This window comes from Fusarium tjaetaba (assembly GCF_013396195.1).
Source record: "Fusarium tjaetaba strain NRRL 66243 chromosome Unknown NRRL66243_c0000202, whole genome shotgun sequence".
Taxonomy (NCBI): Eukaryota; Fungi; Ascomycota; class Sordariomycetes; order Hypocreales; family Nectriaceae; genus Fusarium; species Fusarium tjaetaba.
In genome coordinates, this window is record NW_023501398.1 from 1 (window position 1) to 25,841 (window position 25,841).

General features: G+C 51.0%; 10 protein-coding genes across 10 annotated transcripts; 2 read left to right on the top strand and 8 right to left on the bottom strand.

Annotated features, from left to right (window-relative positions):
• Positions 1-1,157: 1,157 nt before the first annotated feature.
• FTJAE_9056 (glycolipid 2-alpha-mannosyltransferase) lies at positions 1,158-3,173 on the bottom strand (the record flags this gene model as incomplete). Its single annotated transcript, XM_037355937.1, has 1 exon — positions 1,158-3,173. The coding sequence occupies one exon, from the start codon at positions 3,171-3,173 to the stop codon at positions 1,158-1,160; it is 2,016 nt and encodes a 671-aa protein (XP_037203859.1).
• Positions 3,174-4,164: 991 nt separating this feature from the next.
• Positions 4,165-6,223, top strand: FTJAE_9057 (transcription factor; the record flags this gene model as incomplete). The annotated part of the gene is made up of 5 exons (XM_037355938.1): positions 4,165-4,278; positions 4,334-4,410; positions 4,480-5,286; positions 5,371-5,537; positions 5,580-6,223. 5 exons carry the CDS (start codon positions 4,165-4,167, stop codon positions 6,221-6,223), a joined length of 1,809 nt encoding a protein of 602 aa, XP_037203860.1.
• A 940-nt stretch (positions 6,224-7,163) lies between these two features.
• On the bottom strand, positions 7,164-7,540 carry FTJAE_9058 (uncharacterized protein; the record flags this gene model as incomplete). Its single annotated transcript, XM_037355939.1, has 3 exons — positions 7,164-7,379; positions 7,426-7,443; positions 7,496-7,540. 3 exons carry the CDS (start codon positions 7,538-7,540, stop codon positions 7,164-7,166), a joined length of 279 nt encoding a protein of 92 aa, XP_037203861.1.
• Positions 7,541-7,951: 411 nt separating this feature from the next.
• On the bottom strand, positions 7,952-8,464 carry FTJAE_9059 (helix-turn-helix domain protein; the record flags this gene model as incomplete). The annotated part of the gene is made up of 1 exon (XM_037355940.1): positions 7,952-8,464. The coding sequence occupies one exon, from the start codon at positions 8,462-8,464 to the stop codon at positions 7,952-7,954; it is 513 nt and encodes a 170-aa protein (XP_037203862.1).
• A 601-nt stretch (positions 8,465-9,065) lies between these two features.
• On the bottom strand, positions 9,066-10,600 carry FTJAE_9060 (DUF1479 domain protein; the record flags this gene model as incomplete). The annotated part of the gene is made up of 4 exons (XM_037355942.1): positions 9,066-9,361; positions 9,412-9,629; positions 9,765-10,119; positions 10,168-10,600. The coding sequence occupies 4 exons, from the start codon at positions 10,598-10,600 to the stop codon at positions 9,066-9,068; spliced, it is 1,302 nt and encodes a 433-aa protein (XP_037203863.1).
• An 825-nt stretch (positions 10,601-11,425) lies between these two features.
• On the bottom strand, positions 11,426-15,972 carry FTJAE_9061 (Anucleate primary sterigmata B; the record flags this gene model as incomplete). Its single annotated transcript, XM_037355943.1, has 2 exons — positions 11,426-12,559; positions 12,610-15,972. 2 exons carry the CDS (start codon positions 15,970-15,972, stop codon positions 11,426-11,428), a joined length of 4,497 nt encoding a protein of 1,498 aa, XP_037203864.1.
• Positions 15,973-16,729: 757 nt separating this feature from the next.
• On the bottom strand, positions 16,730-17,073 carry FTJAE_9062 (uncharacterized protein; the record flags this gene model as incomplete). The annotated part of the gene is made up of 3 exons (XM_037355944.1): positions 16,730-16,760; positions 16,815-16,914; positions 16,968-17,073. The coding sequence occupies 3 exons, from the start codon at positions 17,071-17,073 to the stop codon at positions 16,730-16,732; spliced, it is 237 nt and encodes a 78-aa protein (XP_037203865.1).
• Positions 17,074-18,225: 1,152 nt separating this feature from the next.
• On the top strand, positions 18,226-20,684 carry FTJAE_9063 (homocitrate synthase mitochondrial; the record flags this gene model as incomplete). The annotated part of the gene is made up of 19 exons (XM_037355945.1): positions 18,226-18,440; positions 18,515-18,608; positions 18,669-18,722; positions 18,782-18,914; positions 18,995-19,103; positions 19,156-19,195; positions 19,263-19,314; positions 19,366-19,386; positions 19,494-19,530; positions 19,582-19,604; positions 19,656-19,700; positions 19,757-19,775; positions 19,828-19,967; positions 20,019-20,089; positions 20,147-20,171; positions 20,231-20,291; positions 20,381-20,440; positions 20,500-20,527; positions 20,589-20,684. The coding sequence occupies 19 exons, from the start codon at positions 18,226-18,228 to the stop codon at positions 20,682-20,684; spliced, it is 1,323 nt and encodes a 440-aa protein (XP_037203866.1).
• A 502-nt stretch (positions 20,685-21,186) lies between these two features.
• Positions 21,187-21,910, bottom strand: FTJAE_9064 (uncharacterized protein; the record flags this gene model as incomplete). Its single annotated transcript, XM_037355946.1, has 3 exons — positions 21,187-21,284; positions 21,342-21,616; positions 21,669-21,910. 3 exons carry the CDS (start codon positions 21,908-21,910, stop codon positions 21,187-21,189), a joined length of 615 nt encoding a protein of 204 aa, XP_037203867.1.
• A 919-nt stretch (positions 21,911-22,829) lies between these two features.
• FTJAE_9065 (arginase) lies at positions 22,830-23,853 on the bottom strand (the record flags this gene model as incomplete). The annotated part of the gene is made up of 2 exons (XM_037355947.1): positions 22,830-23,139; positions 23,186-23,853. The coding sequence occupies 2 exons, from the start codon at positions 23,851-23,853 to the stop codon at positions 22,830-22,832; spliced, it is 978 nt and encodes a 325-aa protein (XP_037203868.1).
• Positions 23,854-25,841: the final 1,988 nt, after the last annotated feature.

Sequence of the window (25,841 nt, forward strand, 5' to 3'; positions counted from 1 at the left end):
CCCCCCAACATCCATCATCCCCTCCCTCTCATGCCTCTCCCTCTCCTTAACCTCCGCCATCCTATTCAAAAAGCTCAAATACGTCTGCCACCCCACCGCCACAACACCATGAAACAAAGGCCTCCAGCCAATCGAAAGAAACGAGAAGCTAAACGCCGTGACCATGGGCCATAATTTGCAGGAATTAATAATACTGGTTGGCACGGTATCTTTGACGCGCTCGATTGTGCCCGGGATGTCACAGCCTGACAGTAAGGCTTGGGCGCCGAAGAAATATGTGTTGAAGATTGGGGTGAAGACGGCTTGGCCGACTGTTACTTTTGTGGCGAGGGAGAGGAGGCGGGAGGAGTAGTTGAAGTTGTGGGAGAGGAACATGAACCTGTCACTGTTAGAAAATCCCAATATCAACCCAATCTCACTCTTTGACTCAAGTCCATCCTCGCTCATACTCTCACTGAAACTATGTAAGAAAAAGGGACGCTCACCACTTATAATTCGGTATAGCAGCAACACACCCAATAACCGCATTCCTCAACGTCCTAACAGGATCATACTCATTCCCACCAACATACTGCGCACTCAAATCCCCAGCTATGTAAATAACCACCGCAGTAGCAACCTGCGTTTTATACGGACTCTTATTCTGCGCACGCGCATAAGCCTGCACAGCCGTTGTCAAAGGACCCAGGCGCTGCCATAACGGAAGCGGAGCGACGGTGGCGGGTACAGGGACCGGGTCTTTTTTAGGGGGTGAGGATTGGAAGCGCCGTTGGATGTGGCGCAGGGGATGTTTGAATGCGGGACGGAGGATGAGTATTGTCATTATGATATTATATGGTAGTGAGTGAGGGTATATGTGTTAGTGGGTGAAGGTAGAATGGGGATGGATGCGAGATTATTGATGAGATTGCATCTTGATAAGCGGTTTCGAACGGCCGAACTCGGACGGTAATTCCGAGTGAGTAACTAAGAAAAATGAAATTTACGAGTGATTGATTAGATTGGTTGGTGTGGGGATCGGTATTCATCGGCTATCGAATCGGTACTTACTCAGAAAGGCAAGTCATCATGACCACTCACCCAACCTCACTCTCAATATGAATATGAATTAAATAATAGTATGCTAACAAAGGAAAATGCAATGAATGTCCTGTCCCCTAAAAGAACTCCTCCTCCTCCTCATCCAACAACCCCATCCCACTATCCCTCCCCCTCAACCTCTTACTCACCCTCCTAACCCCCTGCTCCTTTACATTTGACTCTGACTCTTCCTTTCGCGGCGTCAAAAACTCCTGACTCATCTTTACCACCCTCTCCAACTCCTCCTTCATCGCATCAATAACCTCCTTCGCTTTAACCCTCTCCTCATCAACTTCTCTCCTCAGACCACCGTTTTCGACGCGTAAGCCGCAGATTTTATCATGTGCTGAGCGTAGAGATTCATTCAACTTGTCGATCTCACTTCGGTATTTGAGGACGCTTGCGTCCCGCGCTGCAAGTGCTGAGCCGTGCTTTTTGTTAAGTGTTGTGATGGTCCCGGTGTGGCTGGTTTGCAGAGTCTGGATTTGGGATTGTAGATCCGAGGAGCGGGTAAGGGCGGATGAGAGTTTGGCTTCGAGGGATGCGATGGTGTCTTCTTTGCGCGTAAGGATCTTGTGCTTGACTTCCAACTGCACAGCATACTCATCCTTTGCATCATGACCTTCACGCTCCATCCGCTGAACCAAATCTTCCAGCTCCGAGATATCGCGGATATACCCATCCACAGCGCCCTTAAGCCTCTGATTCGCAACCTCAAGCTCCCTAATCCTCGCAATCTTATCGCTGATAAGTTTCTCAGCCTTTCCCATCTCTGCTTTCAGCCCGTCCATGACTGTAACTCTTGCATCAAGTTGCTTACGGAGGGAGAGCTCGATCTCGTGATACTCATCTATAGCATCCTCGTCTTCCTTTGCGCGCTTCGCCATGTCGCGTAAGCGCGTGAGCATGAGATCTAGGACTTCTGCGCCGTGGGATGATAGTGGGAGGGTGATTTCGCCGGGGGTAAGGTACTCGAGCTCTAGGCGGGCGGCGCGGAAGTTGGTGATGAGGGTTGTTATCATCTCGCTGGCGTCGGAGCCGGTGAAGCCGAGTTTTGTGATGGAGGATGTGAGGGTTTGAAGAGCACATGTTCTGTCGGACATCGCTTGCAGCATAGCGTCAATCTGTGCCTCAAGACCTGATTGATCTCGGGGTGTGTAGTCCGACAACTTGTCGCTCAAGCGTCCACTAAGAGTCTTGTAAGATTCAAGAGTATCCGTCAACTTCGCAACCTCCAATTGAAGCGACGACATTTCCTCCTCCAACTGCAACTGCTTCGGATCCGGCAAACAAGCCTGAACACCAACCGTAGCCGTTGTATCCATCGGTTCAAAGATTGGCGTCCCAGGTACAGTAGGACTCGTAGCAGGCGGCGTCATAAACGACGTCCGCGCCCTCGAAGGCGTACTACAAATAAACTGCGCCATAGTCTCATCCCCAAACTGGTCCTCATCGGGCGTCATGTCCATGAAATCCTGCGAAAACTTCTCCCTTGCCGCAAGAGTCCAGTTATACCCTCTGCTCTGATCCATAGCGCGCCCAGATCTCTTGGACAGCTCATCTTGAAGATCTTGGATCTGCTTCTCAAGATCCCAAATGCGATCTGTGTCGATAACAATAGTCGCATTCTGCAATTCGTAAATCTCGCGATCACGCGCTTTTAGTTCATTTCTCAACTTCTCAATTTCGTCCCTTGCTTCTTGGTTCCGACGGCGCTTTTCCTGTTGAATCGTGTTCATCTCCTCGCTCAGACCATTGCGACGAATTCTTCGCTGCACGCGACCGTCGAGGACTTGTCGCAGTGGTAGAAATGTGACTTCACCGCTTTCAGGTAGTGCAGGACTTGAGCGGATTGTGCTTGGGGTTGTTTGGGCAGGGAGGGATGAGTGGCGACGGCGTTTGGGTGTTGCGACGGTGAAGCGATTGACCATGGGGGTTAATCCAGATGAAGAGGCGCCTGGGTCGGAGAAACGGACTCGTCGTGAGCGTTTGGGGGTCTTGGAGGGCATTGGGGATGAGGGCATGTCTGGCTCTGGCTTGATGCTGCTGCGACGGGAGCGTCTTATTGCGATGGGGAGATGAATGTCGTCCATGATGAGTATGTCAATTGAATGAGGCGTACTCCGTAATGCAGTTTACAAAGACTCATATGGTAAAGCGACCACCATAAATATGAATAGAACAAGTTCAATAGCTAAACAAGCGATGAATAAAACAACAGATCAACAAAACAGCGAACCCCTCGCCTTTAAAAAAACACAACTCAGCATAACAAAAACATCCCCCAGGCCATCATTCACACGACCTCCAGGCATAATGTTTACCTTTTCCCCCATCCAGCCTAGCGCAGTTACTCACTGCGAACGAGAACCAATGGGTTTCACTACATGCAGGGTCTCGCAAAACGGCCACTGGAAAATTGTTATGGGGCCGTGAATTCAGGCCATGTTTTTTGGTGGCAGCGGTCGTGTTTTTGGGCCTGCGCATTCACGGTGCTTGTTTTGTTTGGGGAGGGTCCACTGGAGATTTCGGGGGTGATTGAAGGGGCAACGGGTGATGTTGTGAGACGATGATGTATTGTTTTTATTGAATCGTTGTTGCATATTGAATTGCAATTATCGAGATGTTATTGTGATCGAGGTTAGTGATTGTGAGGGTGTCTTGATTCGGGAGGAACCGCACCCGGTCGATCTGACAGCCAAGATCCATCCCTTCCTCCGTAAATGGCATAACAATTGAAGCCATTCCCAAATTGCGATTACAGTTCCGTCGCAATTTCATTCTAGGCGCTTACCCATACTTTCGGGTCACAGACCTCCTTCTACTGATTGGCTATATTTCACATCCTCCAGTATAGCTATCGCATTCTCACTAATACACTCCAAGATGTTTTTGCTACACAAACCACCCCATCCAAAATCTCGTGATACCCAACTTATGGTGTTGTCCTCCAACCAAATCTTACCGAGCTGACTAATCCCCTTCACATTCCTCACCGACAACCAAACGCGTCCTTCACCTTGATCCGCTAACTTGGATCTAATCCTCTTACTCACCTCACTTACTCACTCACATGCCATCATAATGCCCACTCCTTCAAAACATGTCAAATTCGTCGCCTCAGACCCTTCGCGCGGTGGTCTCCCCGTAAAGCGCAAACAAGTCCAGCACGCATGCGCTTCATGTCGCAAGAAAAAGGTGAGCACTTCCCCCAAAAATAATTGAGAGTGAGAGTGGGGAGCTGATTGAGTAGAGGCGCTGCGTCCATGCTGAAGATGCAGTCGATGAGACCTCGCCTCCCGTGGAAGAAGATGAGACATCCCGGTCAACGTGAGTACCCCACCACCACTGCCCTCTCTCAATTAACACCACCAGATCATTACCTTTACCAACACAAAGAACTGCTCTCCCAGACTCATCGCTCCAATATGCAAACTCAACCGCAAACGCAAGTCCCGCTGCGCCGACTCCAAGGCGTGAATCTGGCAGCACGCCCAATCAATCATCCCGCTTCGTGGGCGATCTCAATCCAGAGGGCATGTTCATGGAAGCCACGGGCTCAGCATCTATCCGCGAGACTTCACAGAAGGGCGACGTAGGAATATGGCTTTCGTCGAATAATCCCGGTCAAGCAAGTCAATTCATCACTTCTCGGCCACCGCCGATAATGGACCAGTTCTTACTACCGTTTGTCAAAGAGCACTGTTTGTCGTGTCTTCCGCCACAGCAAGACTATCTCAAATTAAAAGCGCTGTATCTGGAGAAAATCCACCCCGTCATGCCGATTATACCGGAGTCTGCGCTGGAGGGCGATGAACCAGCGAGTGTCGTGCTAAAGCAACTCATCTGTCTCGCTGCTTCTACAGACCCAAGCATGGCGCTGTATCTCCATCTTCAGAACAAAGGCGATGATCTCCTGCCCTGCCAAGACTTTATGCAATCCCTCTCCTCCGCCGTCCGCGCCATCCTCGAAACAAGCATCATCACCGACAGAGTCCTTCACATCCGCGCCCTCATCCTTCTGTCTCTGTACACACAGCCCAACTCCTCAGAAGAAGCAGACCTCCCAGCACAACTGGGCGGCCGCGCTATTCACCACATCCAAACCCTGGGTCTTCACCTGCTGAGATATGACGGGCCCAACTCTGAAGAGCTAGAAACGCTGTTTTGTGCGGTTTGGGCGGTTGATCGGATTAATGCGGCTGTGTATGGACGCCCGTGTCTTATGCATGAGAGGGATATAGGCGCGAATCTGGATGGGTGTATTAGAAAGAGACCACCATGCTTTAGGCTGTTTCTGAGCGTGGTGCAGTGGTTGGATCAGGTTATTGAGCTGTATCGCCCAGGACCGAGTGCTGAAGCGAGTGGGTTGGACAAGATTGCTTATATCGATCTTCCTGTTCTGGAGGCCATGATCGTCAACGCCGATGCCCTCAAAGTACCAGGTTCACTAATTGGTAAGTCTCCCATTCACTCAAATACATGTCTAACAATCACAGCAACGATTGAAACATTCTACCACGCCGTCATCATCCTATCATGCCGTCTCCCACGCCCAGGCACACTAACAGCAGCATCTACCCTCCCTCCCCCCTCCGCCAACGCCCGTCGCTCCCTCGCAGCAGAACGCATCGCCTGCGCCGTCCTGCGCGACCACCTCTCCCCCATGCCCTTCGTCCCCTACGCAGTCTGTCTCGCCCTAAGCGTAGAGTACCGCAAAATGCGCCACTCCCGCCTGCCCATGTTCCGCTCGCGCGCCATGCACGCGTTCCGTCGCAACTGCGAGATGCTCCGCAGATTCGGCGACTACTTCTGGAGCGCAAATGTTGTAGCCGGGTTGGGCGAGCGCGTGCTCAAGGAGATGGAGCGCGCTGCTAACACGCTCACGCGGGAATCACCGCCGCCTGCGCCGGCGGTTGTGAATACTGTGGCTGTGACGAATCCGAGCATGGTTAATGCTGTGCCGAGCGTGGAGCAGGCGGTCGACTTTTCGCTGATTGATGCGATCTCGGGGGCGGATGTGTTTGGGGCTATTGATCCGAGTTTTAACCTGGGGGCTGTGGAGGATGCACTGGAGGCGAATCTGGATATTGGGCTGCCGATGAATTGGGTTGATTGGGGGCAGTATGCTACGCTGTCGTGAGATGGACAGCTCAGTCAGCTACGTCTCTGATGACTGCCGGTGATTCTTGATGGCTGGTTGGTGAGTTGGTGTCGTGCGCCCGTTGGTGAACGGCTAAAACTTACTTTGGTGGTGATACTTGGCGCGGCTATTTCCAGAGTTTTGGTAAGACGATGACCACGCGTGAGATGACAGAAGCTCACGGTCAGCGACAAATGCTTGGGCTATAAAACTGGCTTTGCTACTGGTTTGGAATGTCTTTCGCTCTCAAACATCAGTCACCATGTGGAAACCATCATCGAAAGATACCAGCATTGAGATCGTCGCTCTTCTCGACGACACTACGAGTACACATACCCAGCACACTACACCAAAACTCGGTCGATCGAAACGACACAGGGTTAACTTGAACAAATGGGGGCAGTTATCGGCGTTGATCGGAAAAGATATAAACATGGTGGCGTGCTGTCTGCCTGCGCTGTAGGATGGACATTGCTTTTGCAATAATAGACGGTTCAGCAATGAAGGAATAGACATGGAGGGGTAATCGGTATGATTGGCAGCCCGTAGGCGCGGTAATGTACAGTAAAGCGACCATCTTGTTTCCAAACGATCTCGCTAACGGCGCTGACAGATAAAGCTTCATGGGTGAAATACTCGGAGTCCTGCGTCGTGTCGGTCGTAGATCGTCGTGCTGGGGCGAATGGCTTGGAGGATCAAGGAGAGCGTCGTCTTCTCGGTTCAACCGGCGACTTAGTCGTCCTCAATAGATACCGTCCATCTCCTCTTTGACCATTTCAGAGCCCGCGACATCCGCATGGTTATAGCATTCGAGGTTCGCATCGCACGACTCGATAGTAATCGCTTGTCCCATTCTCCATCTTCAATCCACCTCTTATACCTCCCACCATCATCAATCATCAGTAAACCAGGGTATCATAAAATCATCAATCCATCTCTTTCACTTCCTCGTTATATCCGTCGGCTTCCCCCTAAACTGATTCTTAATCTCATCCAAAAAATGCTTCGCAAACTCTGAATTCTTCCCAGCAGCATTCGGATCAGCCGTCGCTTCGCCCGGTGCCAAAGGCTCGTGAGGATTTCGTCCGTGTTGCTTCTCGTGGATGGTCTTGTGGATGCGTGTTACTGCGCGGTGGAAACCCGGTTGGCGGAGGATCTGGGATATGTTAGGTTGGGGTGGATATTGGGGACGGGAGGCGTACGGATGCGACGATGTGATCCTAGAGTTTGTTAGTGATTGAAACAAGGGTACGGGAAGACAAGGGGACGGACTTCGAAGGATTGGATTGCGCGGAGGAGCCACCAGTGTGCAGCCATTTTGGTGAGGGAGATGGGATGGGTAATTGAAGATGCTGAACTCAAGATGGAGATGGAGATGTTGGAGTGGCGGCGTTAGTGGCGGGAAATGGAGGGGCGAGCAAGGATGACAAATGGATCTGATCTTGTGTGACAGCTTGACACCTTCAGCTACAGCTACAGCTACCCTGAACTTAGTTTGATCCAATCAAGCACCCTTCAACGCTCAAAGTTCAGAACATGATAACATCAAAGAACTTGGAATTACTCATCAAATGCCAAGTTCTGTACAAACTTTTCCTCAAGTCGGATAATACAAGTACTTAGATCTCGGTCAGTCTCAATAGATGCTTCATTCTTATTGATTTAACCTCAGTCAACGTCAAAGCACTTTTATTAATCCCAATCCACCATCTAAACCTCTATCAAACCTTAAAAGTACTGGTTCATGAAAGCACCGATATAATCCTGCTTCCCCAATTCAACACCCTCCTTTCTCAAAATCGCATACGCAGTCGTCAAGTGAAAGAAAACATTAGGAATTCCATATCCCTGCACATAATCCCTAACCTTCATATCCGCACTCTTCCCCGGTCCAAGTCCAATAGTAACAACCTCCGCACCACGCTTCTCAACAAGTTCCCGATCCGCCTTCTCCACAACCTCAAGAACCTGTGCGATTCTCTTGTGGAACTGCTCAAATGTAGTGCACTCGTCGCGGGACAGAGTCAACGGCTCGGTGCCGGTTGTGCGCGCGACAATCTTTTGCGCTGTGTCGGTGGTGAAGAAGACCTGGAAGCTCAGGTCCAGCATGTCAGGGGCCAGTTTGGCGGTGGGGAAGGACGCGGCGTTGGCGTGGGATTCGGCTTTCTTGAGGATGGAGGATAGGGAGTTGAGGGCTTCCTTGGTGTGGAGGATGGCGGCGTCGTAGAGTGTGTAGCTCATGATGGGCAGTGAAACCTTGAAGGTAGTGATGGAGAGTGAATTGGGTATAGTATTGTATTGCGTGATGAAGCTTGTCTGTCCGAACAATCCGAGAGGCGATGTCTACGGGGTATATATATCTCTTCCTCTCCCCGTTTCAAGAGAACCTCAATCCTTCTCCACTGTCTACACCGCTTGCTTTACTAATGGACCTATCCAGTTTCACCCCCTCAGATCGACCCGGCTGAAGACTCTAGATGCTTCCTCGATTAGTAATGGATCCATCAGGGACCATTGAGACCATTGCGGAGACTGGCAGTACCGCTAAACGTCTCCGGATCATCGCTGTCCGACATCCGTGCGGGATAAGAGACACGGGTTCTTTCGTTGGACGTGCGTTGAACAAGTGTTCTAAACGGGTGGGAATATCGCACGATTCATGAAACTGGCTTACAAACCAAAGTTTTGATTACAAACTACCTGGTCAACAAGACACGGAGAACCAAAGAATTGACAGGCAATGTGACAGAAATAACCGGCAAATATGACAGCAGGAAATAAGCGCGACAGACGAAAGGACAGATTCCACCGTGACGGACGAAATCATGATTGAGGCCATCACCTAAAACCCAAGGATCCGATTCGCCTCCCTAACAACATCCTCCTCCCCCTCCGTCATCAGCGCACTCAGGCCCATCGCCCGACGAGCCGCTCCATCAAGCATCTCCTCCGTGCCCCGCCCCACATGCCCGGCCTCCCCCGCACCGCCAGGGAAGTCCGGTCCCGGCGTGCCACGGAGGAAAGCCTCGCGCTGACGGACCATGTACTCTGCGTTCTGCGCCGTGATCGGACAGATGGGGATGTACAGCACTGACGAGTCTGCTTTGCCGGCGTGGACTTTGTCGACTGAGTGTATTGCTGCGTTGGTCAGTAAATTGGGGTTGGACAGTGATGGGGAGGGGACTTACTGTCGCAGTGCCATGCTACGAAATCTCCAGGTCGAATCTCAGGAACGTGCACCATCGTCCTCTCAAGCTCCAAATGCGGATGCAACTCCCCCGTCAACTCCTGTCCCGTCCCCGGCGTCGCACCCTGCAACTCACTATCGACATCCCCCATCAACTCCCAATTTCCCTCCTCCAAGTATCCCTCCCCCACCCTCTCACTCCTCGCCTTGAAAAACGGCCTTAGCAGCACATACGCCATAGATAGCTTCACCAGCGGATTAACCAACAATGTTCCCTCCCCAGGCTTCGTACGACTCATGCTCATCCACCCCTGCCACATCCTAAACATCGAGCACGCACCTAATCCATCATACCGATTATTCACAGCGTCGACACGGCCGCTTGCGTTCCAGGGGTCGTAGGCCTCCCAATTTCCCTGGAGGATGGCGTCGTACACGTGTCCTGCGCCGTACCCTTCTGGTTCCCAGCGCTCTACACTTCCGCCGTCGATGTGTGGCCCGAGAGCGAAACTAGCATCGCCGGGTTGGCGGATACGTAGGCGGTCGGCGTAGCTGAAGGGTTGGGAGATGGAGATTGCCGTTTGGGATGTGGTGTGCCAGAGGGACATGAGGTTTTGCTGGACGGAGAGGAAGTTTGGGTGTGAGCGGGCTTTTAGTTGGGGTGGTGACCAGTATAATTCGTAGACTTGAGGATCATGAGGTGGAAATGCTGTAATTGTTAGTGTAAGTCAATTGACCAGAGTGTAGGGGTAGATACCTCGTGTAGATGGATTCCTCGCAACATACTCCTCCACCTCAGCCTTATACGCCCTCGCCTCACCCTCCGGAACAACACCCCTCACCACAACAACCCCCCTCTTCTTGACCTCTTCCCTCAGCGCATCACTACTCCTCTCAAGGTCCTTAAACTCAATCTGTGGTATAACCCCCGGTCCCTTCTGTGCAACAATCTCATTCTCCCGCTTCAACTCACTCAGCAGCTTCTTCCACGATTGCACAATCTTATCTTCTCGACCTTGTAGGAGTGCAAGTTTCAGCTGACGATATCGATCGGGTAAAGGCTCGCGCTGGGCCCCGGACAGCGAAGTAAATGCATCCGAGATGTCGCCTTCTTTTTTGGCGGAGGCTAGCGATGTCATGCAGCGGCGGAGGACAGGGGGGGAGGCCTTGGCGAGGGATGCGCGGAGCATTTTGACAAGATGCCCGAATTTGATGGAAAGAATGTAGACGATAGTATGAGAGTGATGAGACGGCGGTAATGAGATAGAGGACGATATAGAATGTGAAGGGATAATGGTGTTGGATCTTATATTGAATTGAGGAGAACGCGGTCTTACTCCATTCGGACATTCCGCATCTCAACTCGAAAAGCAAGAAATGCTTCCCCAGCTTCGGGGAATAAGAACCTTGTTCCATGTGGGGTGCTCATGATCACGACATTTAACTTTCTTCAACATAAAACAATACAGTTACCATTTACAGGGAAAATACCACAGTTCAGAGACCCAAGGGACCTAAAACTCTGCCGAACTGTCTAATTTACATAACTATTCCCATCACTTGCATCGCGGTCCCCAAAGCACGTCACTCCTAGCTTACGGTGATTTGCCCTCAGGGATTGAGAAGACTTTTGACATTAAATCTGATTCCAAACAGGCTGGTCTCAAGTTTTAGCAATACTTACCTAAGTTTACCTAAACTTACCTAAATTTACCTAGCTCTTCATCACTTAAATAAAAGGTCCTTCGTTCCTCTCACAAGTATCCCCCGTTAACTCAATTGCTGATGCTCCACTACAGCACACCTCACTCAACCAGTAACGAAAATCATCATCACTTCAGTTCAGCATCAATGATCATAATACCCAAATATATTCCCCAACACCAACAAAAAAAGAATACCTGTACTCAAGCTATGCAGTCCAGTTATACACATGTAATCAACACCTAGCTCCCATCTATGCTAATAATTAACCACCCTTTCCCTTCATCCCTACCATCAACTCCGTGCTTTTTTTAATCCAGGTCCCCCAGCGCCCTCTTCATCCTCTCCTTCAAATCCCTATTCTCCATCTCCAACCCCCCCAGTCTCTGCCTCGCAGCATGTCTATCCTGGTTCCGACCCTCCCGCTCCATCTTGAGCTTATACTCCATGTCCCGCAGTCTAAACAACCACCTGTTATCGTTCGCGGCGCCGTTGTTCTCTTCACTTAGCGCAGCCATGTCGCGGAGTCCTAAACCTCCCGCTGAAGAACCTGGTAGTGCGGTGGTGGTGTGTGCGCGCGTAACGGTAGAGCGGGATTTTGAACGGCTTGTGCGCTGATCGTTAGGACCGCGCGGGACAGATGGCGAGGGTGAGTGAGGAACTAATTCGGTGCTAGAGTATGAAGCCCTCGCACGCACGTCGTTTGCGGTGCGGAGCGTGGCGTTTTCGACTTTCAGCTGGCGGTATGCCTCTTCGAGACGAGAGTACCGCGCGTCGTGGCTTAGAGATCCTGAAGCGACCGAGTTTCTAACCATGGTCTCGAGACGGTCCAGTTTCTTGGTGCGCACTTCGAGGTTGGACTCGAGGGTCTGATACTCCCTGTGGAGGTCGCGCTCGACGGATTTGATGCGCACCTCGAAGGAGCCGATCATGTTCTCGATGGCTTTGACGGCGGCCATCAGGTTCTTGGTGAAGCTGGGGAGGCGGTTGGCGATGACTTCGATTGACGGGAGGACTTGGCGGTCGATGAGAGAGTTGCCGTGGACCCATTCCCTTCCGCACAATTTACTGAGCTTGTGCCAAAGCTGCAACAGTAACTCATTGCGCTCTTGTAGCTGATCGCGCATCGACTGTTCAAGCTGTGCGATCCTTCTGCGGTCTTGACTCTTGTTCGTCTCGAGCTCAGCGATGCGAACATCCTGACTGCTTGCAGTACGGGTAAGGTGTTGATGAGACTTTTGGAACGTGTCGTACTGCGATTTTGTGTTGCGGTGGGCAATGCGCTCCTTGTCGAGTAACTCTGCAAGTTTGCGACTCTCAAGGGCATGCGACTCAAGTAGCGAATCGCGCATCTTGATGATACGATCCTTCTCCACCAGCGCCGCCTTGCTAGCATCAAGATCGCGGATCGTATTCTCAAGCTCCCGCTGTAACTTGGCGATTGACTAAAACCGTTGGCGTAAATCCCCCACAAATACGAGACGAGACAACTCACCTTAAGGAGCGAAGAGCGGGTACCGTTGAGGTCACCGAGAGCTTCGCGAAGATTATTCTCAAGCTCCATCAACCTCTCCTTCCACTCTGTCGCCTCAACCTCCCTCGACGTCAAGTTCTTACGCAGACGACGAGCCTCATCCTTGGCCGCTGACGCTTCCCGGTTGAGCTCGTTGACAAACTGCTGAACCTCTTCCTTCTCCTGGTCCGCCACGATCTCCCGCTGGTGTCGCTCTTGTTGGAGACGGTTCTCCAGTTCCTTGACTCGTTCCTTTTCTTCGCGGATGCTCTGTTCGGCATTGGCCATCGCAGCTTCGAGGTCGCCGATGCGTATCTTGTCGGTCTCTTGCTCTTCTCGTAGGAATGCAATCTCTCCTTGTGACGACTCTTGCTGTACAGAAAGTCGCTGGTTCTTGTCGTTCGCCTCCATGAGCTTCTGCTCCAGCTCTTCAAGCTCCTTGTTCGACGAGTCCAATTCCTGCTCGAGCTGTTGGATGCGTCGCAATTTGTTCTCCTGGTCGTCTTCAAGTCGTATCAAGGCTTCGCTCATCTTGCGCATCTCTTCCTGCAAGGCGTCAAAGTTTTCTGAGCGGTCCTGTAGATCTGCTTGCACTCGTTGCATCTCCTCGGCTTGTTGATCGGCCTCTGACTCCAACGCATCAATCTCCTCTTGAGCCTCCTTCCGTAGCGCTTCAAATTCGCTCTCCATCTCGTTCTGCTCACGTAGAGCTTCGTCGCGTTCGGATTGTAGAGCAACAAGATCGTTCATCGCATTGTTGAGGTCCTCCTGCAGAGTCATCGCTGCTTCTTCAGCCTGTCGCTTGTCGCCAATAGCAGCCTCAAAGTCCTCCATGCAAATCTCAAGCTCGCGCTGCAACTCTTGATTCTGCAGCTTGACCTCGCTGAGTTTGTCGCGCATCTCGTTCATCTTGTTCTCGAATTCTTCACGGTCGGCTTCCTCCTCAATCTGCGTCCGTGTCTTCATGCTACCCCGCGATTGTGGTCTCTCCATACCACCAACCTGTGAAGCCGATCGCTCGAGCAGGCTATCAATTGTTGAGGGGGCAGGCCGACCTCGTCGCTGAGCCATCTTGAGATCCTCAATCTCCTGGTAGAGGCGCTCCTTTTCGCGGTTCCTTGAAGTCAGCATGGATGTCTGCGCACCAACCTCGCGTCTCAATTCGGCATTCTCATGACGGAGCTGCTCACTCTCGCGACGTAGTTCGTCAACGAGTGTGGTCGCTGCACTGAAATTGCCATTCGAACTCTCCATGTCGCCTGAGAGGCCAGAGACAGGTCGACCTGGCGATACATTACCGTCGCGATGTTTCTTTGTGATGTTGTAAATGTTTGTCGTGTGGTGCAAGCCTCCCCCGCTAGTCAAGCTAGACATGTCCTGCTTTAGCTTGAACACCTCCTCCCGTAGTCTCTTATTCTCGTCATCGGCTTGTTCTCTGCGCGCAGTCTCTTGCTCCAGAAGGTCCTTCCACACATCGGCCTCTTCTTCTCGCTCCATGTTTCCGCTATTTCGCTCCCCAAGAGATCTGACGATATCCGCAAACTTTCGTCGCTCATTCTCTTTGGTTAAACTTTCGGACCGTAGGCGCTCAATCTCAGTGGCATACTCCTCAACCCGCTCCCGCAAAAAGATGAGCTCTTCCTCTCGCTCCTCATCTCCCATTCGGGCCGTTTGGTCTGTCGATGATGCACCACTGTGCGCTGTGCTTGGACGCTCTCCCTCATCTCGGACTTGCTTCTCCAATTCCTTGACCCGCCTCCGCAAAACCTTGTTGTCACGTTGCAGTACCGCAAGACCAGTCTTAAGGTCGACGTTTTCCGAGATCATTTCCTTGATACCCTCTTCAGACAGCTTGTCAAGACGATCGCTCAAGAACATAACTTTGAGCTTGAGATCGAAGTTTTCCTTTGACAGCCTCTCAATTGTGCTGCTCTGCTCTTTGAGCGTCAAGTTCTTGCCCGATCGGGCGGTATTGACGGAACCCATGGTGATTGAGGAATGTTTCCGGGGTGTTTCGAGTCCACCCTTGTACTTGTACTCCTTGGCCAAAGATTCGGGTACCTGGACGTTTCTAACATGCCGTGCGATGACCGTATCTGTAGGCGCTGTCGTGAACCCTTCCTTAGAGGGCTTCGGTGTCTCTAGCAAATCCTGTCGCTGCCGTTCGGGACTATCGACTTCGTGCAGCGGTTCGAGTTGCGGTAATGAAGTATCAGTGTAATCCTCAGCGCCGAACGCCGATCCAACACTACCCATGCTCCCTATGCTGATGGATCGTAGCATCGGATTGCTGGGATTTCGTAGTAATCCAATGGCGGGGACTGCACCGCCAGACTGTAAAGCGTAATCGGTACCAAAACCAACGGTCATGTCACTGCCTTCATGAGACTCGGGGTTCGTAGCAAATGAGGATGTCGACGATCGCTGGCTTCCAAAACGACTGCGCAGATATTTTGGTCGTCGGCTTCGAAGCGATTGACCAGGGGTGCTGCCCGCATCGACTTTTTCGGACAAGGAATGTGTTCTCGATAAAGGGGCCTCGTTATCGCCAGCGCTAGATACCTGTGAGCTCTCCTGTTCCGTGTCGTCCTTTTCGCTCTCGTCGTAGCTTGTGTTGCGATTGTCAGGCTGACTCGCCATGCTAACGGCGCGCGAAATAGTTCTTCGTGTTGCAGCAGCAGTCGGTGACGAAAAGTTCTCAAAGCCGGAAGTATTCGTGCTCGCGACAGTTACATCGTGATCCTCCTCTTCTTCCTGATGTCGCTGTAGAGGTTGGGGAGCAGGCGCAGGCTTTTTTGTCGGGGAGTCGAATTGGTACGTGTCGTCGACGCCGCCCTCCTGGTTCGTGGATGCAGTTGGAATGGGCGACAAGGCGGGCAAGAAGCTAGACTCCACGTCTCTCAGGTGGCGTCTAACGTCCTCCTCAGTCAAAGAATCGTCATGTCCCCGTGTGACATCGACGGAAATAGGGTCGAAGTAGCTGGTTTCAGGGGCAGAGTGACCAGGCAAATGCAGCATCGAGTCTTCGTGGCTTGTGGGGGGATTGCTGGTGCTCTGGGGAATTGTCCGGGTCTGAGATTTTGCGTGCGTATCATCAACGGTTATCGCAATGTCGTGTGGAGATGTCGCTGTGGTTGGGTTTGTTGGCTGGGCTTGCGACGTGTCGGCGGCTGTATCGTCAGTCATCTCTGATGTCTCAGTGGTGTCGAGATCATCGCTGCCGGTGTGTGAGACGCGATGGGCCGTCTGTGGACGCGACCCGTCTCTGGTGCCGCTTGGACTCGGGCTTGGGCTGGGAGCCTGAGCCTTTGGGCTCTGGCTGTTTTCTCGCTCATCGTTGGCCATGATGCATTGCGGCGACCGCTATGCGAGGCAGCTGTGGTGTGCTGTGCTGGTGGATTGTGATTGATGCAGATGCGAATGTGGATGGAGATTGTCGGGTATTGAATGGGGATGCTGAATGTTTTGTCTTTCTGGGCATCGCCCGCCATAAGCTCTCACTAAAGAGAAAACCTGACTGCGCTAAAGTCTATCCCTTCAGGGCGCCGTTGATGGTGTATCTGCCCAGCCAATCACAATCTGTATCGCTCCCCTGCGCTGGTTGTTTAGCGGCGGTTGGAGGGGAAATAGCGGGGCTAATCCATGTGGTCGAATTGAAGCTTGGCTCGTTGCTTGGGACAACCTGCCAGCGCTTTATGCGTTGGAGTCTAGAATCCAATGACAGCGATACTCGATTTCACAGCAAAGCCTCGTCATGGATGCAAAAATACGAGGTGGTTTACACTTTTGCTTCAGCCTGAGACAGTAAACTTGCTTCTGATCGTTAGATCGCAGGTTGAAACAAGGGTTTGAGTTGGAGAAGAGAACTAAATTCCTAAGCGAGTAAGCAATTCGTATCGAAGTGAAACAATCCTTCAGATCCAACTCGTTTATTTTGTGGATTGATGGATGATTCGCAGGAGTTGGATCTACGATGCTCATTGGCAGTGATTCACGTCAACCTTGATGTCACTTTGGACCCGTCGAATTGAATTGGAGTAATTATGTCATATTAATTCATGCTCACTATTTGAGCTTCCATCATTAAACATTATCCCTCTCTCTAGTTAGAGATCTTGGGGTCGACCTTGTTGCTGGAGTATTGTTAGCCACAGGTCAAGCCACTATGGATGTCAAACGCCACTTACCCAGTCTGCTTCTCGTACTGGCTGCGGGCAAAGTCGGTGGCCTTCTCCTGGTTGTCGCGGGAGATGTTGAAGCCACCCTTCTTGTTGAGGAAATCAACACCTGTGAATGTCAGTGAACTGTCAAGGTCCATGAGGCATTTGAAGGGAATGTACCCTTATCGACGTAGTCCTCCTGGTTGTTGGAGTCGGTCTTGGAGTCGGTCTTGGAGGCATCACCAGACTTGGAGGCACCAGACACAGCGTTCTTGATGAAATCCATTGTGAGTTAAGGATGTTGATTTGGGTTTGTAGATGTAAGTGAAGTAGTTTGATGTGATAAAGAACTCAATGCAGCAGCGACATTCCGTCCTTCTTATACCTCTCAACCCACGGCTAATGATAACGAACCATTTCCAACTTTGTTCAAGTCTCATTTACAGAATGGAGAAATTAAACCGGCAGATCCATTAGATCTCACCAAAGTGCCAACATCTGCATGCCCCCCTCTTTCGTCATCCCTCACTTTACAGGGGTTCAGCCTACGTCACTCCAGACCCTGAGACCTGACTTACGACCCGGCTCGCAGTCTCACGGCACGTATTGCCGGATGCTGATTCTAATTCCGGTATATGACTCTGGGTATTTCATCATGGCTGTTTCAAAGACGGAAAGCTTCTTGGCTGATTGCCGCGATGCTTTCCTGGTGAGGGAGGGGTAATTGAACCTTGGTTGAGGCCTGTACGTGAAGGCTGAGCTAGTGACACCGCCGTGCAATAGGAGCTGAAAAGATAACAAGAGGGCTAATGAGGATCGAGCAAAACGTCGGGGGTCAAAGGGTCCAGAGCCTCTCTCAGTTAGCTTGCAGATTGAGGGAGCCAAGGGGGGGAAGAAAGCTCATGATCTTTGTCCTAACTTCTAAGGCATTACTTAGGTACCTATCCGTAGTTCTGCAGCGAAATAGAGGGAGCCCACGCCCAGGAGACTAACACTGCCGGTTGTGCATAAAACACGTGACCCTAAACGCACCGGTTGTGCGGGTACATATGACTCGCGCCCAAGCCCGGTTAGTCAGCACCACAGCTCTTGCTCAGGCGTCATCCGTCAAGTGCTAGACCACTGAAGCGAAGTCGGAGCGAGGGATAGTGGGTTAAGGCTTCTGTATGTGTCATTGCGCGTAAAAGTTTGGCGAACAGGATTCCTCTGATTGGTTCAATTGGCGATTCCGGGGTCCCCACCCTAACTTGATGCCCCGCGCACCGAATTAGGACCTTGACTTTGGTAAACATTTCTAGTGGTCACCAACCTCGAACTTCACCTCTTCACTCTTAGCATTCTACGACGACTATCCTGTTCGCGACATCGCTTTTCTACCTGGCAACGATACCGAAAGAAAGTCCACCCGAATCTCTCTCCAATTACACAGTCTGGCACCATGTGCGGCACCGACAACGATTCAGCCGCGGCTCCCGCCCCGCACCCGGCCTCGAAGGCCAACTTACCGTCGTCCTCGCCTTACAGCCAGGTCCAGGACTACCTGAGCAACACACAGCGATACCAGATTATTGAGTCAACTCTGCGCGAGGGAGAGCAATTCGCCAATGCCTTCTTCACTCGTGAGCACAAGGTCAAGATCGCAACCATGCTCTCGTAAGACACCCCCCGCCAAGCCGTTCTGTTCACGACGCCGGACCTTTTCGTGAAAACATTTTAACGGACTACAGTGAGTTTGGATGCCAGTATATTGAGCTTACGAGCCCTGTGAGCTCCCAAGCCTCATACGACGACTGCAAGTACATTTGCTCGCTTGGACTCAAGGTGAGGCCGCTCTTCTGTGGTGCAGAACCATCTGACATCATTGCTCACATTCTACAATAGGCCAAGATCTTGACACACGTTCGATGCAACATGGAAGATGCCAAGCGCGCAGTGGTAAGCCAGTCTCATAAACGATATCTGCAGACGTACGGTCGTTCAACTGACATTATCAGGAATGCGGAGTTGACGGTGTAGATCTCGTTATCGGCACTTCATCCTTCCTCCGCGAGTACAGCCATGGAAAATCCATGGCCATGATCAAGCAAACGCATGTGCCCTTTCCTGACACCAGCGGATGGCATTGTTGTACTGACTGAACTTCTCAGCGCACTCGAAGTCATTGAATACGTCAAGTCGTAAGTTCTTGCAATCTGCACAAGTTTTAGACACACCAGTTCCTAACAACCGCAATAGCAAGGGAGTTGAGGTGCGATTCAGTTCCGAGGACAGTTTCCGATCCGACCTCGTCGATATCCTTGCCCTTTACCAGGCCGTGTACGTTGGATAACGCAAGTAGCACGACGATATATGTTGACCTTCTCTACAGGGATAAGGCAGGCGTGAACCGCGTTGGTATCGCCGACACTGTAGGGCATCCGTATTTTCCGTCATCTTTGTGAACCGCATGAAGCTAATTTTGGCGTCCTTGTCCAGGTCGGAGGAGCTACTCCCCGAATGGTCTATGACCTCGTCCGCACGCTCCGAGGTAAGGTTCTGCGAGCAAGGACCGAGAAATAAATATGCTAACGTGTTCTAGGTGTCGTGGGCTGCGACATTGGTGCGTATTTAAACCCGACGGCTTCTTTACTCACACTCCTTGTCAATCCCTCTTCTGCAGTCTACAAGTTGCTTCTTATGATGAATACTTTGCTAACAAGTCTAAAGAATGCCACTTCCATGACGATACTGGCTGCTCAGTCGCGTAAGATACTCCCAAGATTGAGTAATGAATGCTGGCTGACAATCTCTTCAGGAACGCTGTCACTGCCCTCGAAGGTAGTCCTGTCCTTGGCATCGTTATGTAAACATCAGCTAAATCAACCACAGGAGGAGCCACACACGTGGACACGTCTGTGCTAGGTATCGGAGAGCGTGAGTGCTTGAATCCCTGGCTCATTGAAAATTGTGCTGACTCGAGACTTTGACAGGAAACGGCATTACCCCTCTGTATGTATATCTCAACCCTTCATAGTGGAGAACACTTACCGATACCTTCAAGTGGCGCTTTGATGGCTCGCATGGTCGTAAGTGCGCCAGAGTATACCAAGGCAACATTTGATCTTCCTCGCTTGAAAGATATCGAGGAGTACGTTGCGAGTGTTGTCGAGATCAACATTCCATTCAACAACCCCGTTACAGGTAAGTTGTCAAAAGCGTCGATCGAGTGAGACCAGGACTGACCCTTCACAGGCTTCTGTGCCTTCACGCACAAGGCTGGTATCCACGCCAAGGCTATTCTGGCGAATCCCTCTACTTACGAGGTAAGTACAAACGATCCAGGATAGCTGCCAATACGGCTAGTCGCTAACAAGGAATAGATCATCGACCCTGCGCTATTCGGATGTACGATTTATATTCTTTTCTTCTTGAAGTCTCAAGCAGGAGACAGCTGACGATTATAGTGACTCGCTACGTTAACATTACCTCAAGAATTACCGGATGGAACGCGGTCAAGGGCAGAATGTTCGTTTTTTCCCTACCCCTCCAACCCATATCAGTGCCTCAGCACTAGTGTGGGGGTTCATTAATTGAGCGCCACTAATACCTGTTAGTACCCAACTCGGCCTGGACGGACCCGGTGGCTTCGAGACCGACGCCCAAATCAAGGAAGTGTAAGTCGACGAATTAAAGAAGAACATTGAAGGAGTTGAAGCTGACATATCCGTTATAGCACTGCCAAGATCAAGCAACTGGCCGACGTGAGCAACCACATCCCCTCACTCGACCAGAGTAGATTTAGCTAACAACAATGTCTTTTAGATCCGACCACTTGCTATCGACGATGCGGATTCTATTATCCACGCATACCATCTTCAGCTCACGGGCAACGGTAAGCAGCAGGAGACCGCTGCTTGAGTTGGATGAGGAAAGCAAACGGGAATTTGGAAACATAAGATGCAGAAGAAAACATGTAGTAACTGGTAGGGTTGGCGTTACCAACAAAAGCAAAAGCAATAGTCATTATTTTCTCCGTACTATCATACTCTGACATTGACCGTGACACAAGCCGCACCAGTGAATTAAGTTTAGTATACTTTAGTAGAGCTTTAGGACCAGTTTAATCTGGCACCCTGATTTATCGTCAGAAGTATTATTTCTCCCAGTGGGGAGCCAACATATGATGATCCCTTCGAGGTCATTTGACGATATGCCTATGTAGTGCTAATTAATCTTCTCCTCTATACTATCCAATAGAATGCCTGTAAATGCACCAATGTTCTGTTCTGTTCAATCCAACTCCATCCAATGCAAACAAACATATTATAACAATCATGCAACTCCAGGCGTCATGCCATGCTTCATAACTTCGTCATTAATTCAATTATCCCACCCTCTCTGTATTTCCCTCAGTGGTCGGTTATGAGTTGACAAAGACTTGGTATGCCATGATCATAACCCAGACGAAGAAGACAGTACCAGTAAGAGCCATCGCAAAGACAAGCTGCCATGATTGACCTGCACAAGTTAGCAATGATGAAACTTGACCCTGAAGGTGAGACATGAAAAACGTACAGATGTTTCGTTGTTGAAGCCACGCCATCGTCGCCATGCTCGTACCCTTGGGATTCCTTCCAAAGACTTGTACATCGCACACGCTCTGGATGGATCCATCGGGTCCAAATAACTGTATCGCTACGACGACGAGGCCCACGATCCAGAGTATGAAGAACATGAAGCCGCCGACCATTACGATGGCGGGGAGGAGGCGGCGTTGGGCGATGAGCCAGAAGATACCGAGAATAAAGATAATGGAGAGAGAGCCGACGGTGATAAAGTAGGGGAAGTACCTGAAGGCATTAACAAACCATCTCTCGATAGGCAGTGCAATGGGGGACGTACCATGGAATTCCAAGCTCAAGTTGAGTCTGGATCTGTATAAATGTCGCAAACACGCCAATGATGCTCGTCGATGCAAGGAGGATAACAAAGATCCAGAAATTCAATTGCCAAGGAGGCCAGTTGTAAGTTCGAACATGTGTAGACGGCGGAGGACCATCGTAAGTCATTGACGATCGTGTGAAGCTCGTTCCCGTCCATCCTGTCGTGCCGGTCAAACCGGTAACCGTTGATTTCGCGACCATTTCGTCTGTATCAACCAAGAGTGAATATAACACGCTCAATATGTCGTCGAGGTCGTCGTCAAGATATAGTATAAATCGTCGAAAGCCTAGGAATCACGCGTCGCTGATTGTGTCTTCCCGCAAAGACTGCCACGTCGCAGAACAAGCCCCGCCGATCGGCGACCAGTTGATTGCCCAGCGTCGCCTCGAAGGGGAACCTCAAATCGTGAAGGATAGTTTGGATGCCTCAAAATCGAAGCTGCTGCGTTGATGCCTCACGCGTTTAAATCTCTCGTCGTCGGTGTTTTTTCTGCGCGTTCCAGTTGGGTCGGGAACTTTAGGTGTGGAGATTGTGCTGTGTTGGCTGGGGATCTGACGTCGGGTCGATATGCCAAGAGGTGCCAATTGAGGCCTCTTATCAGGTATTAATCACACGACAGCGATTAATGTTGTTGGTGTTTTTGATACTCAAGAAGAAGAGAAGCAAAAAAGAACAAAAGTCAACAAGACAGGGGATGAAAATGGTTGCATCCAATTGAGGTCAAGTGTGAAATTGCAACAAAGCGTTTTTGGGTGAGGCTTCGGATAGAGGGGGTTGGTTGGTGGCTGGGGATGCGACGCAACAGGGGACGATGACGCTGCGATGGCTTCTGAATGGTTACACGTCAAAAGACAAGATCCATTTTCCAGCCTTTAAGATGATTTCTTTACGATTGATCAGAAGATCGGAGAAATTATTTATTACGTTTCAGTCCCGAACGTGCCGATGGTTTCATCAAGTCCCGAGGAAAGAAAAAAGACATTTTATTTCGAGAGCGATCTCGCAGCGCAGCCAGCGCTTGTATGTTATGTAGAATACCTAATGCATATGCACCGACCCATTCAACTCAAGGATATCATCAATCATCTCACAAAACACCACCCTCCCTAATTCAACATTTTACAAAAGAGTCTCGCCAAGAGCACACCGCACCAGTGAACATCCAGCGTGGATTGTGTTCTGCTCCGCTTGCTTGCCATCTGCGAGCTGAGGGTTCACCTCGACGAGATCAATGGCGACGAGGTTTCCTGTCTCGTGCACGCTCTCGCAGATGAAGTCTCCCTCGCGCAGAGTCAGTCCGCCGCGGACGGGTGTGCCGGTGCTGGGCGCCCACATGGGGTCGAGGGCATCAACGTCGAAGGATAGATGGATGGGGGTGTCGTTTCCGATGTGAGCGAGGGCCATCTCGACAACGCGGCCGATACCATGTCTGCAAAGGTTAGTAAAGCTCATGAGCGCAGAAGTCAAAGGCTTACCGGTCGACATCGTGCATGCTGAAAGCCTTGATGCCGTGCTCACGGAGAATCTTCTTCTCGCCGATATCAACGGATCGAAGACCAATGTAGACGAGCTTCTTGACGCTCAAGCGCATGTCATCCTCGAGCCAGCCAAAGTACTCCTCTTTATCCTCCTTGGCAAGACCAGTCAGGAAAGCAACAGGCATGCCGTGAATGTTTCCGCTATCACTGCTCTCAGGAGTGTTGATGTCCGCGTGCGCATCAACCCAGATAACAGCAATCTCACGGTTCAGCCTCTCCCGCGTAGCCTTGGCAGTACCAGCAATAGTACCAATCGCAATACTGTGATCACCGCCGAGCGTAAGCGTCATGCGACCCTCGCGCGAGTGCTCGTATGTGTGCGAAGCGATCTTGCGGGTGACGGCGGATGCGTGACGGGCCTTCTTCATGCCGCGGTAGTCAGGGTCAGACTCGGGGACGAGGTCCTCGAACTGCTGGACGGACTCGTCGCCGAAGAGCTTGTAGCCGAGCTCGTCGCGGATCTCGGTGAGGAGGCCGGACTCGATGAGGGCGGCGGGACCGATGTCGACGCCGGCCTTGGGCTGGCCGCCGGAGAAACCGACGGCGACGATGCCGACTTCATCGGGCTTGGAGAGGAAGCGGCTGTTGACGAGACCGGTGTTCATGATGGGCGGAATGTGGGGGGTGACGTAGTGATAAGATAAGGGGAAATGAAGTGAAGATAAGAAGTGAAGAAGTGAAGATGGGTTGAGTAGAGTTGAGTTGAGTTTGAGAAGAGATTGAGTAGTAGAAAGATATGGGAAGAAGCCTCCATTTGTATTCGGAGGGTCAATGACATTTCTCATCCTCTCTCGGCCTCTTTGAACCCTCTCATGGCTGCAATCGGCCGGCGGCACAGACACCTATTGTCTCCCTCCATCTCCCCAAGACAATTGAATATGGATAAGGTAATAGCGTCGGCTTCGGGCGGGCGCGGGGGTTTCTCTTACACTCTCCAAAGGTTATCAACAGCCTGCCACTGGTGACTGGCACATGTCAAGGGTCATAAGACAGCCCTTTCGAATGACAGATACAGATGCTGTGATTCTGTTGGTCCCGCTCATCTGGGTTTCTCTTACGCACATCTTCTCCAGTTTTTCCCTCACTATGTGTCCATTCAATTCCCGTCTGCTCCAAAATCCCCGATTCCCCAATTCGAGCACGTCTCCTCCACTTTGCGTCAAGTGCCGACGATATATATCCTATGTTTTTCGCCTTGTCCAATACCTCTACATCTTCTCATCAGACATCATCTTCATTCACATCATCTCTGCTGTGTTTGCCGGCGGCCATGGGACGTGGGATGCACCGCTCACAGCCGTAGATAGCCTCTATTGATCTTATGTAATGTTAGGTAATACCTCTGGCGCATGCCATGGTCGTGGTCGGCACTCTTTACCCCTAAGTTACTAGCTGTGTTTTCGACGGAGGAGTCGGCGCATAAGAGTCGCGGGTCTGCCTTCCCCTAAGTTACTAGCTGTCTCTGCAACTTTCCCCTAAGTTACTAGCTTTCTGGAGTTTGCTGTGTCTCTGCGTCCCACGCTCCAGCGCCCGCAAATTTGTTCTCATGGTTGGGGCTTGTTATCAATGACCCAGAATTGGACCGACGTGACCCGGCTGAGATGGAACTTTTTACGCAAGACGACGAAAGGTCGTAGACCGATTTTACGCCGACGAGGAAGATTCGAGAGGACTTGATGTCAACCGTCATTGAGTGAGACCGGTTTATTTCCTTGAGCTGGGGAAGCTCCGGAGCCGCACCTTTTACCCCACTAGCAATTCTCACTGAAGCTGTCGATGATCTCGACGCTTTGTTCTCGACAGGCCGCCAACTCGCATACTCAGTCAAAAACTCGGGGATTCAGAAGTGAAGGGATTGTCCGGCCTTGGCGACACAGAAAAGAACCTCACATGACGGAACGCGGATCTCGAGACGGATACGGCAGGCCACAGAGGGATTTAATATTCTGGCAATTATTGGCGAAGTTGACAGATCACTCTGTTGGACAAAGTGAGCCGACCGGATAAGCAAGCAGCAGATTGGGGTAGGACGAGAAACACCGAGGTCATTCGCGATATTCTCCAACCCAGGCGAGCCAATGGACATGGTCACATCATACACAGATCGTGAATATACGGAAAAGAACAATTGGTATGGAATGAAGAGGACTGACGTAGGCTGACTCAGAAGTCTAGATCAGCTGACTATCCATATGGAAAATTCCATGACAGCTCGTATTCAATGACATCGGGGTTTTTAGACTCTCGTTTGTTTCGGATGCGTTCTCCACTGGAAAAAGCTTAGCATCTTGATAACCCTGAGAGAATTCGAGATGCAGGAATGTATCGAATTGCTGGTTTTACGAGATGGGGCTGACCTTGACTACCGGTATTCTTGTGCTAACGAACCGGTAGTCCGCCTGAGGGTGAGTCGTGCCAAGACGTCAGCTTCGAGGTCTGGTTCTATTTGTGATTCAGGCGCAAGATCCCGTGAACCTGTCTCTGTTTTGCAGATCTGTGTTGCAAACAGTGACTCCAGTGTTTGCCAATTTGGTGGTGTTCCAGTGGGATTGTGATAGCCAAACATTCAGCGATGATCAACAAACACTCTCCA